Here is a 15,324-nt window from a genome sequence, read left to right as displayed (position 1 = left end):
ACATAGACCAATGGAACAGAATTGAGAATCAAGACATAAATTCATCCACCTATGAGCAGCTGGTATTTGACAAAGGCCCGAAGTCCATTAATTGGGGAAAATATAGTCTCTTTAACAAATGATGCTGGCATAACTGGATATCCCTCTGCAAAAAAATGAAACAAGACCCATACCTCACACCAAGCACAAAAACTAGCTCAAAATGGATCAAAGACTTAAATATAAAATCAAAAATGATAAAGATCATGGAAGAAAAAGTAGGGACAACGCCAGGAGCTCTAATACATGGCATAAACAGAATATGAACCATAAGTAATGGTGTACTAGCACCAGAAGAGAGACTAGATAAATGGGAGCTCCTAAAAATCAAACACTTATGCTTATCAAAAGATTTCACCAAAAGAATAAAAAGGCAACCTTCAGACTATGGAAAAAGTTTTGGCTATGACAAATCCAATCAGCATCTAATCTCTAAAATCTATAAGATACTGCAAAACCTTAACAACAAAAATACAAACAACCCAATTAAAATCTGGGCAAAGGATACGAACAGACCCTTCACCAAAGAAGATATTCAGGTGGCTAACAGACACGTGAAGAAATGCTCACTATCATTTGCCATTAGAGAAATGAAGATCAAAACTGTAATGAGATATCATCTCACCCCAACAAGGCTAGCATTAATCCAAAAAACACAAAATAATAAATGCTGGATAGGTTGTGGAGAGACTGGAACACTTACACACTGTTGGTGGGAATGTAAAATGGTACAAGCACTTTGGAAATCAATTTGGTGCTTCCTTAAAAAGCTGGAAATAGAAGTACCATACGATCCAGCAATCCTGCTCCTTGGAATATATCCTAGAGAAATAAGAGCTGTCACTCAAATAAATATATGCACACTCATGTTTACTGCAGCACTGTTCACAACAGCAAAAAGATGGAAACTGTCTAGGTGCCCATCGGTGGAGGAATGGATAAACAAATTATGGTATATCCACACAATGAAATACTATTCAACTATAAAGAACAACAATGAAGCCACGAAACGTCTTATAAGACGGAGGAATCTGGAGGGCATTATGCTGAGTGAGTTTAGTCAGTCACAGAAGGACAAATACTGTAGAAGATCACTATTATAACAACTCAAGAAAAGGTTTAAACACAGAAGAAAACATTCTTTGATAGTTATGAGGGTGGGGAGGGAGTGTGAGGGTATTTTACTAACTAGATAGCAGATAAGAATTATCTTAGGTGAAGGGAAGGACAGCACACACTACAGGAGAAGTCAGCGCAACTGGACTAAACCAAATCTAAGAAGTTTCCTGAATACAACCAAACACTTTGAGGGACAGAGTAGCAGGGGTAGGGGCCTGGGGACTATGCTTTCAGGGGATATCTAGGTCAAATTGGCATATCAAAGTTTATTAAGAAAATATTCTGCATCCTACTTTGGTGAGTGACGTCTCGGATCTTGAAAGCTTGCAAGCGGCCATCTAAGATGCATCAATTGGTCCCAACCCACCTGGAGTAAAGGAGAAGGAAGAACACCAAAGACACAAGGAAAGTATTAGCCCAAGAGACAGAAAGGGCCACATAAACCAGAGATTTCATTGTCCTGAGACCCGAAGAACTAGATGGTGCCCGACTACCACCAATGACTGCCCTGACAGGGAACACAACAGAGAGTCCCAGATGGAGCAGGAGAAAAGAAAGGTGGGGTGCAGAACTCAAATTCTGGTAAGAAGACCAGACTTAATGGTCTGACTGAGACTGGAGGTACCCAGAAAGCATGGTTCCTGGACTCTCTATCACCCCAGAACTAAAACTATTTCTGAGGCCAAGTCTTCAGACAAGGATTGGGCTGGCCTGTGGGACATAAAGTGATACTTGTGAGGAGTGTGCCTCTTAGCTCAAGTAGATACAAGAGACTAAATGGGCAGCTTCGCTCTGGAGGTGAGATGGGAAGGCAGAGAGGTTAGGAGCTGGTTGAATGGACATGGGGAATCAGAGGTGAAAAGGAGGAGTGTGCTGTCACTGTATGGGGAGAGCAATTAGAGTCACTTAACAATGTATGTATAAATTTTTGTATGGGAAAAAATAAAAAAGAAGGTTACCTTTCCAGGAAAAAAAAAAAAAAGAAAGAAAAGTGCTTGAGTAAACGTTATTTTAACCTATGCTACAATAATTAATTTTGAAGAAGGGTAACCATGAAACCATGACCTAAAAGGTCATAAAGTAATATATCTTTCATTTTACTGTTTTAGGAGAGACAATCCACTAAAGAGCAGGCTGGCATCAGAGACATGTCTAAGAAAGTGGGCTTGTAGGATTTCTCCTGGAATCTCTCCCCATGCTGGCGTATTTATGTTTATGGGTCTGTGGACCACCATGGAGAGTTAAATTATATTTAGTATGTCACTGAAAAATGTAAAAATTGTTGTATTGATGTATGTTCTGCTATGTATATACTCAACAACAACAAAAATAAAATACATTATAAACTTTTTTTTTAAAAAGTCTTTCTCCACATGGATTATTTTACCTGATCCTTTTAACAGCCTTATGGAGTGCAAACTGTTTTTCTGCACCTTCCCACAGTGAATCCTACTGATAACTGTCCTATCTGAAACCTTCCCTTACATCTCTGTGTTGTTGTTATTAGTTGCTGTTAAGTTGTTTCCAACTCATGGCAACCCCATGTGTGCAGGGTAGAACTGTGCTGCATAGGATTTTCAAGGCTGTGAACTTTTGGAAGCAGATCACCAGGCTTGTCTTCTGAGGTGCCTCTGGGTGGGTTGGAACCGTCACTTTTGTACCATCCAAGGACTCCTTGCCTCATTTGAACTAGCCTGATTACCTCCCAGAGAGCTGGACATGTGTGGATGGTTACAGCCGTTTCCCTTCCCTCTTTGAAGGCCATTCTGCGGCACTAAGCCTGAGCAGTTTTGAGCTAAGTGAGCTTCTAGCGTTTCTGCACCTGCAAACATTTTGGGATTCAGAAATGTCACCACTCCGTGCAGGAAAAAACAAATTATCCAGCTGTATCCCATGCGAGCATGGGGTTTATTTGTTTGGCGGGAACCAAGGAGCTGGCCTCATTTCAGTCTGGGCAGCTAGTTAGAGACCATAGCATCACTGAACTCTGGCAGAAAAGTGGATTCCTGATAGATGCGGACATGCTGTTACTGAACGGTCCCCACTTGACTGTATAAGTATGTGAATTTTACAAATATTCATGTACATAGAGTTGGACTGCTTAGTCCAGTGGTCTGCAAACCACAAACACATGTCACAGAAGTAGCCACAACCCTTCAGAGACCATTTGCAATAACTCCCACTGTCCAAACAGCTCCAGGTGCTGCGTGTCACACACCAGACTGTTTCCCATCAGCATGCTGGGGCTGTTCTGGCCAAGACCCAGGTTCTCGGCCATGACCCAGGAACTGACAGTTTTGAACACCTATTTCCTTCTCAAGATAGTTCTTCTCCAGATTCATGGCCTTCCATTAGGTTCATCAGATATTATTTTTTTAATGAAAAAAAAAAAAAGTCCTTCAGAATCAACTTAGATGACCTTTCTGCTTCCCTTCATTGCTGAGACCCTCTGACTTCACACTATCTCCTGCCTCACTCTCCTCTCCCTTGTGCTCAATTCGTAAGCCAGAGTGGTCCTTTCTTCATTCTTATATTGTTCTAGTTAACAACAGCAGTAGCAGCAACAAAATCAGTTAATCAGACCATTCTTCTCCTTGCTCCTACCCCAAAGCACTCAGTCAATGGCTAATCGTTATCTCCTACCCTTGTTATTCAGATTTTGAGACAAGATGGGAGTGGTTGCATGTCCACTCCCCGTGAAGTCCTGACAGGGACAGGCATGGCCTCACAGGCCCCTCAGTGTGGTGTCCAGCATTCCAATCCTGCTCCGATGGCCCGCTGCAGTACCTCCCCCAAAGGCCTGGGAAGGAGGGCAGCTTCTACTCTGGCTCCTCTGAGCAAGCTGGAAGCCGTTATTACTGAGAAGGAGACATGCACACTTTGAGCAAATAGGACTGGATGTTACATTTTAAAGCCGCTTGCTGCAACTTTAGATGTTTCTGTGTCCTACTAACAGCCATTTCCGTGAATTTCATGACGCACAGAGCGCTCATTCTGCAGACAGCAGCCCCTCATGAACTTGAGCAAAATCAGTTGTCCTTTTCATCTGTTTGAGTGGCTGTTGCAATTACTGTGCCATATTTATAGTTTAGACGTGGATTTGCTGCTCGCCTATGGGTAATGCCTCCCTCCCTATGCTCAAACTTCAAAAGCAGAAATTTCAGACATGTGCCTGGTATGCGTTGGCTAACCCGAGTCCAGCAACTTAAACAGCAACTTAAAACTGAGTAAATGTTTCGATTATAGACAAAATCTGTTGCTTCATTCTATTTGGTCTGCTCCCCTCTATTCGGTTCTAGAGGCAATCATTCATTCCTCCATTCATTACATTATTTAATCAGTCAGTTAGTCAATGCATGTGAACTGATATAGAATAAGTACAATTCATGGCATTTTGTTGAGTTCCTGGTAATGATGCTGATGCTGACAACAATAATAGTAACAACTTTTATTTATTAAGCACCTACCAATCTACCATGTGCTTTACAAGCATTTTCTCATTTAATCCTCATACACAAAACTATGATACTATTACACAGATGAGGAAACTGAGGCCCAGAAGTTGTCACTTGTCCAAAGTTCCCAAGTTGACTCAGACAGGTCTTTCTGCCTTCAAATCCCAGGCTATTTGCACAGTATTGAGCCTCAATCCAGGTGAGGAAATAGGGCATATACAGGTGAAGCATTAGATAACAGCATCTGGTAGGGAAAACAGAGAAGGAGGAGGTTATTTCAGATGCCGGGAGATGTTGGAGGTGGAGCTGTTCCATCAATGTGCATGCCCGGGGCAACCATGATGTAACATAGCTGGTGAAAGCAAATGTGAGTCAAAACAAATGTGCTTGGTGATGATCCCTGGGCCTGGACAGTGAGCTGGAAACTCAGCTCTTATGGAGAAATGTGGAAAATTTAAGCCAGAAATAGCCCTGGAACTGTGTTGCTCTGTGTCATGATACATATTTGGACGATTAAGATATAAACACTCAAAATGCCACAAGAGAAAAGAGCACTGGACTCCTCTCTGTGCAGCCCTAGGGCTCAGCTCTCTTCAGAGAAGGGCACTTCGGTGCTAGCAGAGTTGCTTGCCATTCTGTCCCCCTTGGCCAGCTTCCTCAGCTCCCTGGAAAGGAAGCTATGGGTACTGCTCCTACGTGGATGCCTTCCTTTATGCATAATTGCCTTTGGGCTTTATTCTTCTTATCTTTGCAATAATAATTTAAACAGGATCTGATGCAGCACTTACTGAGGATACCACTCCATGGACAAAGTACTCTGGGCTGAAATATTCTCATTCCTTGTACCTTACCTAGAAAGGCATGATGCAAGAGGGTTGGTCACAAACATACTCTTTTTTTTTTTTTTTATTTGTTATTTAGGAGAAAGTTTAGAGAGCAAATTAGTTTCTCAATTAGTACACAAATTGTTTTGTAACATTGGTTGCCAACCCTGCGATGTGTCAACACTCTCCCCTTCTCCACCCCAGGTTCCCTGTTTCCATTTGTCCAGTTTTCCTGTCCCTTCCTGCCTTCACATCTTTGCTTTTGGGCTGATGTGCCCATTAGTCTCATATACATGATTGAACTATGAAGCACGTCCCCCATGTGTGCTATTTTTGGCCCTATAGACCTGTCTAATCATTGGCTGAAAGGTGAACCTCAGGAGTGACTTCAATACTGAGTTAAAAGAACGTCTGAGGGCCATACTCTCGGAGTTTCTCCACTCCCTGTCAGACCAGCAAGCCTGGTCTTTTGTGTGTGCATGGGTGTCAATTTGAATTTTGCTCTACATTTTTCTCCTGCTCTGTCTAGGACCCTCTATTATGATCCCTGCCAGAGCCGTTGATGGTGGCAACCAGGCATCATCTGGTTCTTCTGGGCTCAGTCTGGTGGAGGTTGTGGTAGCTGTGGTCCATTAGTCCTTTGGACTAATCTTTCCCTTGTGTCTTTCATCTTCTTCATTTTCCTTAGCTCCAGCCAGGATGGGACCAGTAGATATATCTTAGATGGCCACTCGCAGGCTTTTAAGACCCCATTCGCTACTCACCACAGTCAGATGTAGAACAGTTTCTTTATAGACTATGTTATGTCAGTTGAGCTAGATGTCCCCTAGACCAAGGTCCCCAGCCCTCAGCCTAGTAGCTTGGTCTCTCAGGGTGTTTAGATGTGTCTGTGAAGCTTCCATAACTTTGGGCTGGTCAAGTTGACTTCTTATTGATTTAACTGTCAGAAAGGGACATCCACTATTTACCTGGATGTAGAACGTAGGCCAACATCAGCACATCAGTTCTACAAATGTTTCTCCTCCATGCCCACTACTGATCTGGATCATGAAATCAAAATAACCAGTTGCTCTCAGGTCAGTTCCAACTCATGGAGACCCCATGTTTGTCAGAGTAGAACTGTGCTCCATACGGTTTTCAATGGCTGATTTTTTGGGGAGTAGGTCACCAGGCCTTTCTTCCAAGGTGCCTCTGGGTGGACTTGAACAGCCAATCTTTCAGTTAGCAGCCAAGCACATTAACTGTTTTCACCACTAAGGGACTTCCATCCAGATCATAAAAGGTATATCTGATGCAAAAAAACTCAGTATATTGGTCATCATCATGAAACAAGATATTACATAGTATTCTATTTTTTTAAATAAAATGCTAAATATGTGATGCTGAAAAATAATAGGACATTAGATAGAGATATTTGAAATATGGTGATAATTGGGTAGTAGAGACAACGGGAGCAAAACAGAATTAGAAATGCGGTCACCCAGAAGCAGCTTCTCGGACTGTTGTTTGAGCTTGAGCCAAGCTCTTAATAATGGGTTAGAAAACATTCTCATTTTATCGTTATTTAAAAAAAAAAAAACAAAATACTCAGGTATCCTATTCTGGTTTGTTAACATATAAATGCTAGGTTTTTTTTCCTGTTTTTATGGTAGAGAGTCTGTGTGTGTGCTTCTCTGGTATCCCCATAAAGTCATAAAGTAGAATAAGGCTGAGGACATGACACTTGCTGACTTGGGACACAAAAACTCCCTCCCAGAGACAAAGTCCAGTTGTCCATGGCACACCAGTAGTGGCACACGCCCTGCAACATAGAGTCTCCAGGATGACTCTCAATAACCCGATTATCCTAATTTCTGGCAAGAGTACCTGGGTGGTGCAAACAGTTAACACACTTGGCTGCTAACTGAAAAGTTGGAGGTTCGAGTCCATCCAGAAACACCTAGGAAGAAAAGTATGGTGATCTACTTCCAAAAAATCAGCTGTTGAAAACCTGTGGAGCACAGTTCTACTCTGATCACACGTGGGGTCATCATGGGTCAGAATCAACTCAGCTGCAACTGGTTAAATTGCTGGCACATCAGACAGATGTAACAAACAGACCTCAGAACTATGAAAATTGGCTTTTGGAGCAACCACTTAGTGATCAAAAGGGCCTATGATGGGTTTTCACAAAATCTTAAACTGAGTCACTTTCTGTTGAGGAATAGATTAAAATATCCTTTCCTTTAATGATTAAAAACCTAATCAGTTCTCAAGTAAACCTCTGACAGTGAATAAAATTGGCCTCCTTCTGTAACTAGACTGTATCTCTTTCCCCCTTTTTAAAATGGTGTGATCGCACATATCAGGGCTCAGCTCTGTGCTGCCTTATTCTCATAGCAAAAGAGCCAAGGCATCGATCAGCAGCCCAGTCTGTGAGATTGTATTGGTCAGCAAACATTTATTGAGAGTCTAGTTCAATCTGTTGATAATATCTCTATTTTAAGAATCTTAGATAAGAAAATCCTATACCAATCTTAAAAACTTATTAAATTTCAGTGGGTCTTCTTCAGCTTGTAACTAAAATATTACTCAAAGTTGTTCCATCTTATTCAACCTCATTTGACCCAAGAAGTTGTACCAGTAGTTTTATGTTATCATTCTTATTTAGCTTTGGAATAACTATCTATCTGTCTGTCTGTCTTGCCTGCAGAAGGCAGAAAAAGCACTGTGAAGTGAGAAATTTTACCTCAATAGCCACTCATCCAAAAGTGGAAAGAGGAATGAACACAGAGACAGAGAGAGAGTTTGTGTGTGTAATTTTTTGAAAAGGAATTAATAAGGCTTAGGATAAAAGCCCTTAAATAATAAATTCATTTGAATAAATTGAATAAAGTCACTTTCCTGACTTGTCCTACCCTTCACTGTGCCAAGCTGAAGGCTTGTTTGATTGTTTTAATTGGTCTAGGAATGTGTGGCAGTGCTCAGTATGAAGTATGTTTTGCCAAAATGCTGCCTGAGGTGACCTAGTAATTCACAAGGAGGCTACACCCACACTGAAATCTCCCCACCCACCCTCAGGACGCCCAGGGCCATGGGGTGTGAAACCCTAGTTGTTCTGCTCCCTTGTAGTTTCTTTGTTTCCTAGCAAGTTCCTATGCCCTTATGTCAGTGTCTAGTTTTGAAAGCTTTATTTCTGTTCTCTCTGAGGAACTCTTACTGGGAGCTTTCACTTACTGTGACTTTTTTTTTTTTTTTTGTTTCTCATTTCATCGAAATCTCAATGGAGACACATCTATCTGGTTCTAAGACACAGAATCCTGGGCCATATTGAACAGCAGTTCTTGCTAAGGATAGTGTTTGGGACATTCACTTCCTATTAGTGAATGGGGTCACTTCTCCCCCTATATTTTTGGTTTCACAAAGTCGAGGTGATTTCCATCAATATCCAACCTCCTCCTCCATCCCCCTTAATCTAGGGTTCTGTAAAATAGTATAAACTTGATCTCGTAGTTTTGTATCAAAAACAAATTGGCAGCAACCAAAAACAAACAAAACAAAAACTTGGCTGGGACCCAGATAGACATGCACCACACCTTCTTCCAGAAGGTTCTAGAAATACACTAAATAGCAATCCACTACAGAGAGGCTTTGCAGCACAAACTCTTCAACTGGGCAAGGGCCTGTGTCTGGTCACCACCCAAAACAAAGCAATAGAGAATTCTAGTAAAGGAGAGCATTGGATAACTTTTCCCCCGTTGAAGTTTTAAATTGCCTGATGTTTTAAAGAAATGCAATTCTTTTCCACTCTATTTCAAATGTATTTAATTATCGAGGTAATCTGAGGGCAGATCAGAGTGGTGAAGAAAACTTAGAAAATAAAAATCTAGCCTGATTATTTCTAAATAGATTTGGAGATTGTGTTTAGCCTAATGCAGCATTGCCAAGTGTAGATGCTGTCTTAGCAGAAACGGAAATGTCTGGTACTTAGCTTTTTTATACCGTCTCCAAAGATTGTTTAAAAAGTTCTGGAAAATATTTTTCATTCTCTGAAGTAAGGAAAACACACTCCAGTCCAGTCTCCTGTACTCCTATTTACATTATTCATGTTCTCAACAAACTCTTCTTTCTTCTCTGGGTAAGTGGATCACAAACCAATGGGAACCCAAGTGAGGCCCTAGTAGGTCCAATTATGAGACATTTAACTGAGTTTTTCATTAGAAAGAGGAAGTCCTGGTTCTTGGTCTCTTTAGAACCACAAAATGGATTTCTTAATTAGCTGGTTGGCGTAGTGGTTAAGGGTTTGGCTACTAACGAAAAGGTTGGCAGTTCAAAGCCACCAGACACTCCTTGGAAACCCTAGAGGGCAGTTCTACTCTGTCCTATAGAGTCGCTATTGGTCAGAATCGACTCAACGGCAATGGGGTTTTTTTGGTTTATTTCCCTTCATGGCCACATTAAGCAAAAACACATGCAACCCACTCTGGTTGGGCTCGGCACCCTAATACAGCATAATTATGTCTTAAGAAAAGAAAAAGCAGAGAGTAAAGGATACTGCATGATATGGAAAAAGGAAAATTTATGAATCAAGAGAGTGAGGTTTAGTCCACGGTTCCTGCTAACCCCTAGGTATTCTTGAGCTAACCATGGATCTCTCTGAAATCCTCCTCAGAGCCCTTACAACTTAAAAATCTATCTTTTCAAGATTTTATGACAATCTTTACAATAAAAGATTATTTGGTCCTCGTGGAGGAAGAACTTTCTATTATCAATACATAATGACTCGGTGAACCCAAATTAGATAAATTTGCATTCATTAAGTAATCGCTTTCTGAGCAGCCTGGGGAATACAGATCAAAACTGGAAAAACTCTCTGGTCCTCAAAGGACTGTTTTGATTCTGAAGATCCCCAGAAGCCCTTATTGGAACCATGGAATTTTGGACAGAACTAGATTTACTCCAGGATTGATCACCATGGACCTACCCTTTGGGAGGCCCAGGAATGACTAAATCTTGGAGGATAAAGAATGAAGGAAAAGGAGGAGGAGGAAGAAGAAACAAAATAGCTCCTAATGTTTCAATACCTACCATGTACCAGTATATTATACATGTTCATATTAGTCCCAACAACAAACCTATAATGTCTTAGGCTGGGTTCTCTAGAGCAGCAAAACCAATGAAGCATATCTGTAAATATATAGAGAGAGATTTATTTCAAGGAAATGGCTCACATAATTGTGGAGGCTGGCAGCGTGGAGGTTTCTCCTGATTCACGTGTTTGCAGGGGCCGACAAACCGAAAATCGGCAGATCATTCAGCAGGCTGCTGGTTCACGGGGTTGTGGGAGCTGGCAAATCCAAAATCTATAGATCAGTAAATTAAGTTTAAGTGACTCTCTCACGGCCATTTATTTATTCAGCAGATACTTACTATGTCCCTATAACTGTTTTAGGTGCCAGAGAAACGATGGTGGACAAGGTAAATACCTACCCTTACAGAGCTCACAGTTTAGTTATATATTTTTCAAACTTTATTTGATCAGAGGCACAGTAAGAAATACATTTTAAACTATCCCATAATATGTACATTATATAAACACACACATATATGTTTGAAACAAAGTTTACTTACACACACACACAAATTTATCCTTATTGCATGCAATGCATTCTGATATTTTTTTCTTCTTCTCTTTTAAAGCTGGATGTAATGAATTAAATTGAATTCATGATCTACTAATGGGTCATAATTCACAGTTTGAAAACATTATCCTAGCTGACGTCATTGGAATGAGACTGATATTGATATTGACTTTAATCAATATTTTCCTCAAGGCCTGGGAATTGATCTACATTTTTTTCAGTGTGTAGTTTAAGGGCAAGAAAAAGGAAGATGAGAAGTGGGAGGAGATCTGTCTGTCTTTTCACAGCCTGGAATGGTGGAGGCCATACAACCCCAGGTTGGATCTCCCAAGATGTCCAAACTTTATCTCTTCTACGTCGCATGTTTCCTGCTTGCTCCCAGCAGTCATAATGTGTTTTATCTTTCTCCTCTAAGGGTGTGTTCTCTCTATATAGGCTGACTACAGAGTATCCAGGCCACTATGGGGAGGAGATGGACATGGTTTCCTACAATTATGATTATTATATCCGGGGAGCAACAACCACTTTCTCTGCAGTGGAAAGGTACACCTTTCTCATGGGCAAGGGGTTAAGATCCAGAGACTACATGTATGGATTGTCCTGCAGGAATTTTTATCTCAGGTTTTCCCTATTTTATTTTCCTCCTTGGTCTGGAACTAGCTTGAGGTTTAACTGGATGAGCCTACCTCACAGAGTGGCTCACCCATGGGTAAGAGGGTGGACCCCAGGCCTGCTCCAGAGCAGAGAATCCTAAACGCAGTGTCCCATCATGTTCTAGGCTTGCCCCCTCACTCATTTTCAAGAGCACTGTGTCCTCAGAAGGGAAGACAAAAATGGTTGGATGAGCACCCACTGCCAGCAGAACTGTCTCTGGTCTCCTGCCCCTGTGTGACTCCCACTTCGGGTTTTGGGAAGGGAGAGAGAAAAGAAGGAGAGGAGGCTGAGGAGAAGAAGCACATAAAGGGGAGAATTTGAATAACCTAAGGAAAAAACAGCACCAACTTTTTTCCCTCCTTTTTCCTCACAACCAGTTCCCAAACCTATCTCAAGTACATAAAAACAAAACAAAACAATAAGAGAAAACAAAAATGTTTCTGCCTATTGGTATAGAGAGAGGCTTAGGTAAATACAAGTGTTAAAGCCTGGCTTGGCCTACTTTTAGTCAAGTGATAATCACTTTACACAGCAAATGAGTTCTTGAAAAGTTATAGATAAGTGTTTTGCCAGCCAAATAAAATTTATGTAAACCCATTAGATAATGGAATATAATGAATTTGTGTGTGCCTAATCATTTGTGTATATTCATATTTTCATATGAAATGCCATCTTACTCAACTAAAGTTTATTTATTTAATATGGCCCAGAATTTAAAAACAACATTAAGTAGCTCTTGAAATCCACCTATACAGTAATCTTCGTGAGGGTTAAATGAGAAAACAGGTAAGGCATCTAGTGCAATGCCGGCTGTATCGGAGGGACTCAGTAAATGGTTGTTATTATCATCATTGCTGTTATCATTATTAAGCAATATAAAGTCAGTTGTGGGCCATACAGAGAAGAAGGGCCATGCAATACGTTTTTTGTTAAATGGATGAATAAAGAACATAGACTTGCCCTTAGCAAAGAACATTCCTTGAAATGTATTCACACCATGTTTTTCAAAATTGAGCAATCGCATGTACACTCATACCCATCCCTGCCCTCTGAAACAAATATGCAATTCAATTTCTTTTATGCAAAAATGACAGGCAGTTTCTTTTCCACGTTAAGAGACATTAGAGTTGTTTCCCCTTACTTCATTTCTCTGTGATAATGTTCTGAAGGGAAACATACAGTGTGTAACACAGAACTTAGTGCTCGGTTAATACTCAGTAAGAGAAAGAATAAATGAGCAAATAGGGTGAAAAAAACAGTTGCTGCTCAGTTGATTCTGACACATGATGACCATATGTGTGTTGGAGTAAAACTATGCTCCAGCAGGTTTTCAGTGGCTGAGCCTTTAACTGGAAACCCTGGTGGTGTAGTGGTTAAGAGCTATGGCTGCTAACCAAAAGGTCAGCAGTTTAAATCTACCAGGCATTCCTTGGAAACCCTACGGGGCAGTTCTACTCTGCTCTATAGGGTTGCTCTGAGTTGGAATCAACTCAGGGGCAACAGGTTTGGTTTTTTGGAGCCTTTAACTGTTTGCCCCACCCAGGGAGGCCCTATTTAAAAGAGGACTCTTTAGAATAAAATGGAAGTGATGTTAAAGAAATACTTTCATTCCAAGCTGTTAACCGACATGCCTCGGGATACCTTCGGTGGGGAGCAGTGGTGAACAGAGCTCTAGGGATAAACAGGAATCTCCACACACATAACCTAGTCATTCACGTTCAAGATGCAGCCTGAACTGGGTGAGGAGGTATCTAGGACTCCTGACCTCACATAAAATTGTCTGTCAGGTGTCTTCTATGAGCAAAGTGAGGTCTGGTGTCTTTTCAGTTCCTATATCCTCCACCTGTCTTTGTTGCTTTCCCCCCAGCAAGGTTGCCTCTTTCTGTGTCTTTTCTCACTAACATTAGCTTTCTGACTCTCTCCCAACAGGGATCGCCAGTGGAAGTTCATAATGTGCCGGATGACTGACTATGACTGTGAATTTGCAAACGTTTAGGTTTGCCACGTATCAAACCTGGGTGAAGAAAAAGTGAGCAGGGGACCTAAGGGTGTCTATATATATTAACATCAGTTGGAATACCTATAGCTGTTCTGCTGCTCTCTTTTCCTCTCCCTGAGCTGGTACCTGCAATGCCAGCTTCCTGGGCCTTTCTGACTAGTATCTCACTTATAATAAAATCCACAGTTAAACCATGTTTCTCACTTTCAACACGTTCCATAGCAACCATTGTATATGACTGACAATGGCTTCCTTGCACATCAAATATCCAGTGTGAATGCCCACAGGTGGAGAAAAGCCTGGCTCCAGGGAGCACCTGCCAGCCTCCCTACTGCCTTTACTGCAAAATGAGCTGCAAGTAGGCCTGATGCTGAGCAATACCTTTGAAAAGGGTCAGTGTGGTGAGGCATAGAGCCAGAGGCTGGGGAGGGGTACCCTCAAGGTTCTCTATAGCTGTATCTATTAAATGGAACCCAAAGTCTTTACCAGGGGCAGCTCCCCTGCTTGAGGTGACATGCTTCCATCTCCCCCTTCACATGAGGCTTACATGCTTAGACATTCAAGTGCAGAGCTCTGTGGTCCAGGAACAAGGGCAATGGGAGGTGAAATGTGGAGGTGGAAGCGTTTGGAAGCAGAGCTGACAGACTAGGACAGGAAGAATTTCCTCAATCAGAAAAAGAATCTTCACAAACCCAGTAATGAAAATGTGTGCAGGAGCCAGAGGAACCTGTGAGAATCAGTCTCAAGTAATAAGAAAGAAGAGAGAGGACAGAGCATGGGACTCAGATTGGGAGCCTGGGGAGATGAGAGTGGCCACGTTGCTCTGGGAAGCAGAAAAGGTGGTTTTGGTTGCCACCCGGAGAAATGCCCAGGACTCCCGGGAAAGCCAGCATATGCCCTGTAGCCACGAGGAGCTATTGGCAAATTTGACCTGGATTGGTGCTGACTGGCTGGGTAGGGAAGACTGCCCTGGGAGTCCAGTTTTCTTCTATGTGTAGCTTAGGGGTGTTTTGGAAAAAAGGTACACTATCTTTCTTCCTCCTGTGATGTCTCTGACCCCAACCCTTTGTACTCTCTTCATCATAAAAAGAATAAAAATATTGAAATCCACTATTCTGCAAATGTTAAGGGTCAGTTGTTGCTCTTTACCTTTGTCCTTTCCAATTACTCATCCTTTCATTTAGAAAATATAGCTAAACTTTGTGATCTGTGCCAAGCACTGTGCAAAACACCAGGGATATAATGATGACAATGACAGAGTGTGGTTGGGAAATCATATAATTAAAACCTAAAGTGCTAAGTGCTTTAATTAAGGATTGGACAAAGAAGGGAGCCACAGTTCTTGGCATTTGATGCTACCTGGATTTTTTTCTCAACATCCTTCAGCCCTCCTCCACCACCATGTCACATGCATTGTTAACTGCAGGAATCCCCTATTCCTTTTATCCACATGTATCACTTTTTGTTTACTGGTCTATCCTGTTGCCTGATTAGGGTCCGTGCCCTGGAGCATTCAAGCCAATGAAACGTACTGCAAGTCAGAAACAGTGAGAAAGTTTATTTAGGAGGTGTCCACCAACAGGGATCTGACAGCACTGCAGGCTGTCCCAATG

The 15,324-nt window shown here is 41.6% G+C and overlaps 1 protein-coding gene across 1 annotated transcript in view; it reads left to right on the top strand.

Moving 5' to 3' along the window:
- The window catches only part of DPT (dermatopontin), a 50,866-nt gene extending 36,795 nt beyond the window's left edge, over positions 1–14,071 (top strand). The window contains exons 3-4 of the mRNA XM_004384088.1: positions 11,494–11,601; positions 13,642–14,071. Coding sequence (XP_004384145.1) covers positions 11,494–11,601; positions 13,642–13,708 — 175 coding nt within the window. The 3' untranslated portion in view covers positions 13,709–14,071. The remainder of the gene's footprint in view (positions 1–11,493; positions 11,602–13,641) is intronic.
- Positions 14,072–15,324: the final 1,253 nt, after the last annotated feature.

This window comes from Trichechus manatus, unplaced genomic scaffold (assembly GCF_000243295.1).
Source record: "Trichechus manatus latirostris isolate Lorelei unplaced genomic scaffold, TriManLat1.0 scaffold00117, whole genome shotgun sequence".
Taxonomy (NCBI): Eukaryota; Metazoa; Chordata; class Mammalia; order Sirenia; family Trichechidae; genus Trichechus; species Trichechus manatus.
Note: the sequence above shows the minus strand (reverse complement) of the source record. Positions and strands in the feature narration are given on the sequence as shown.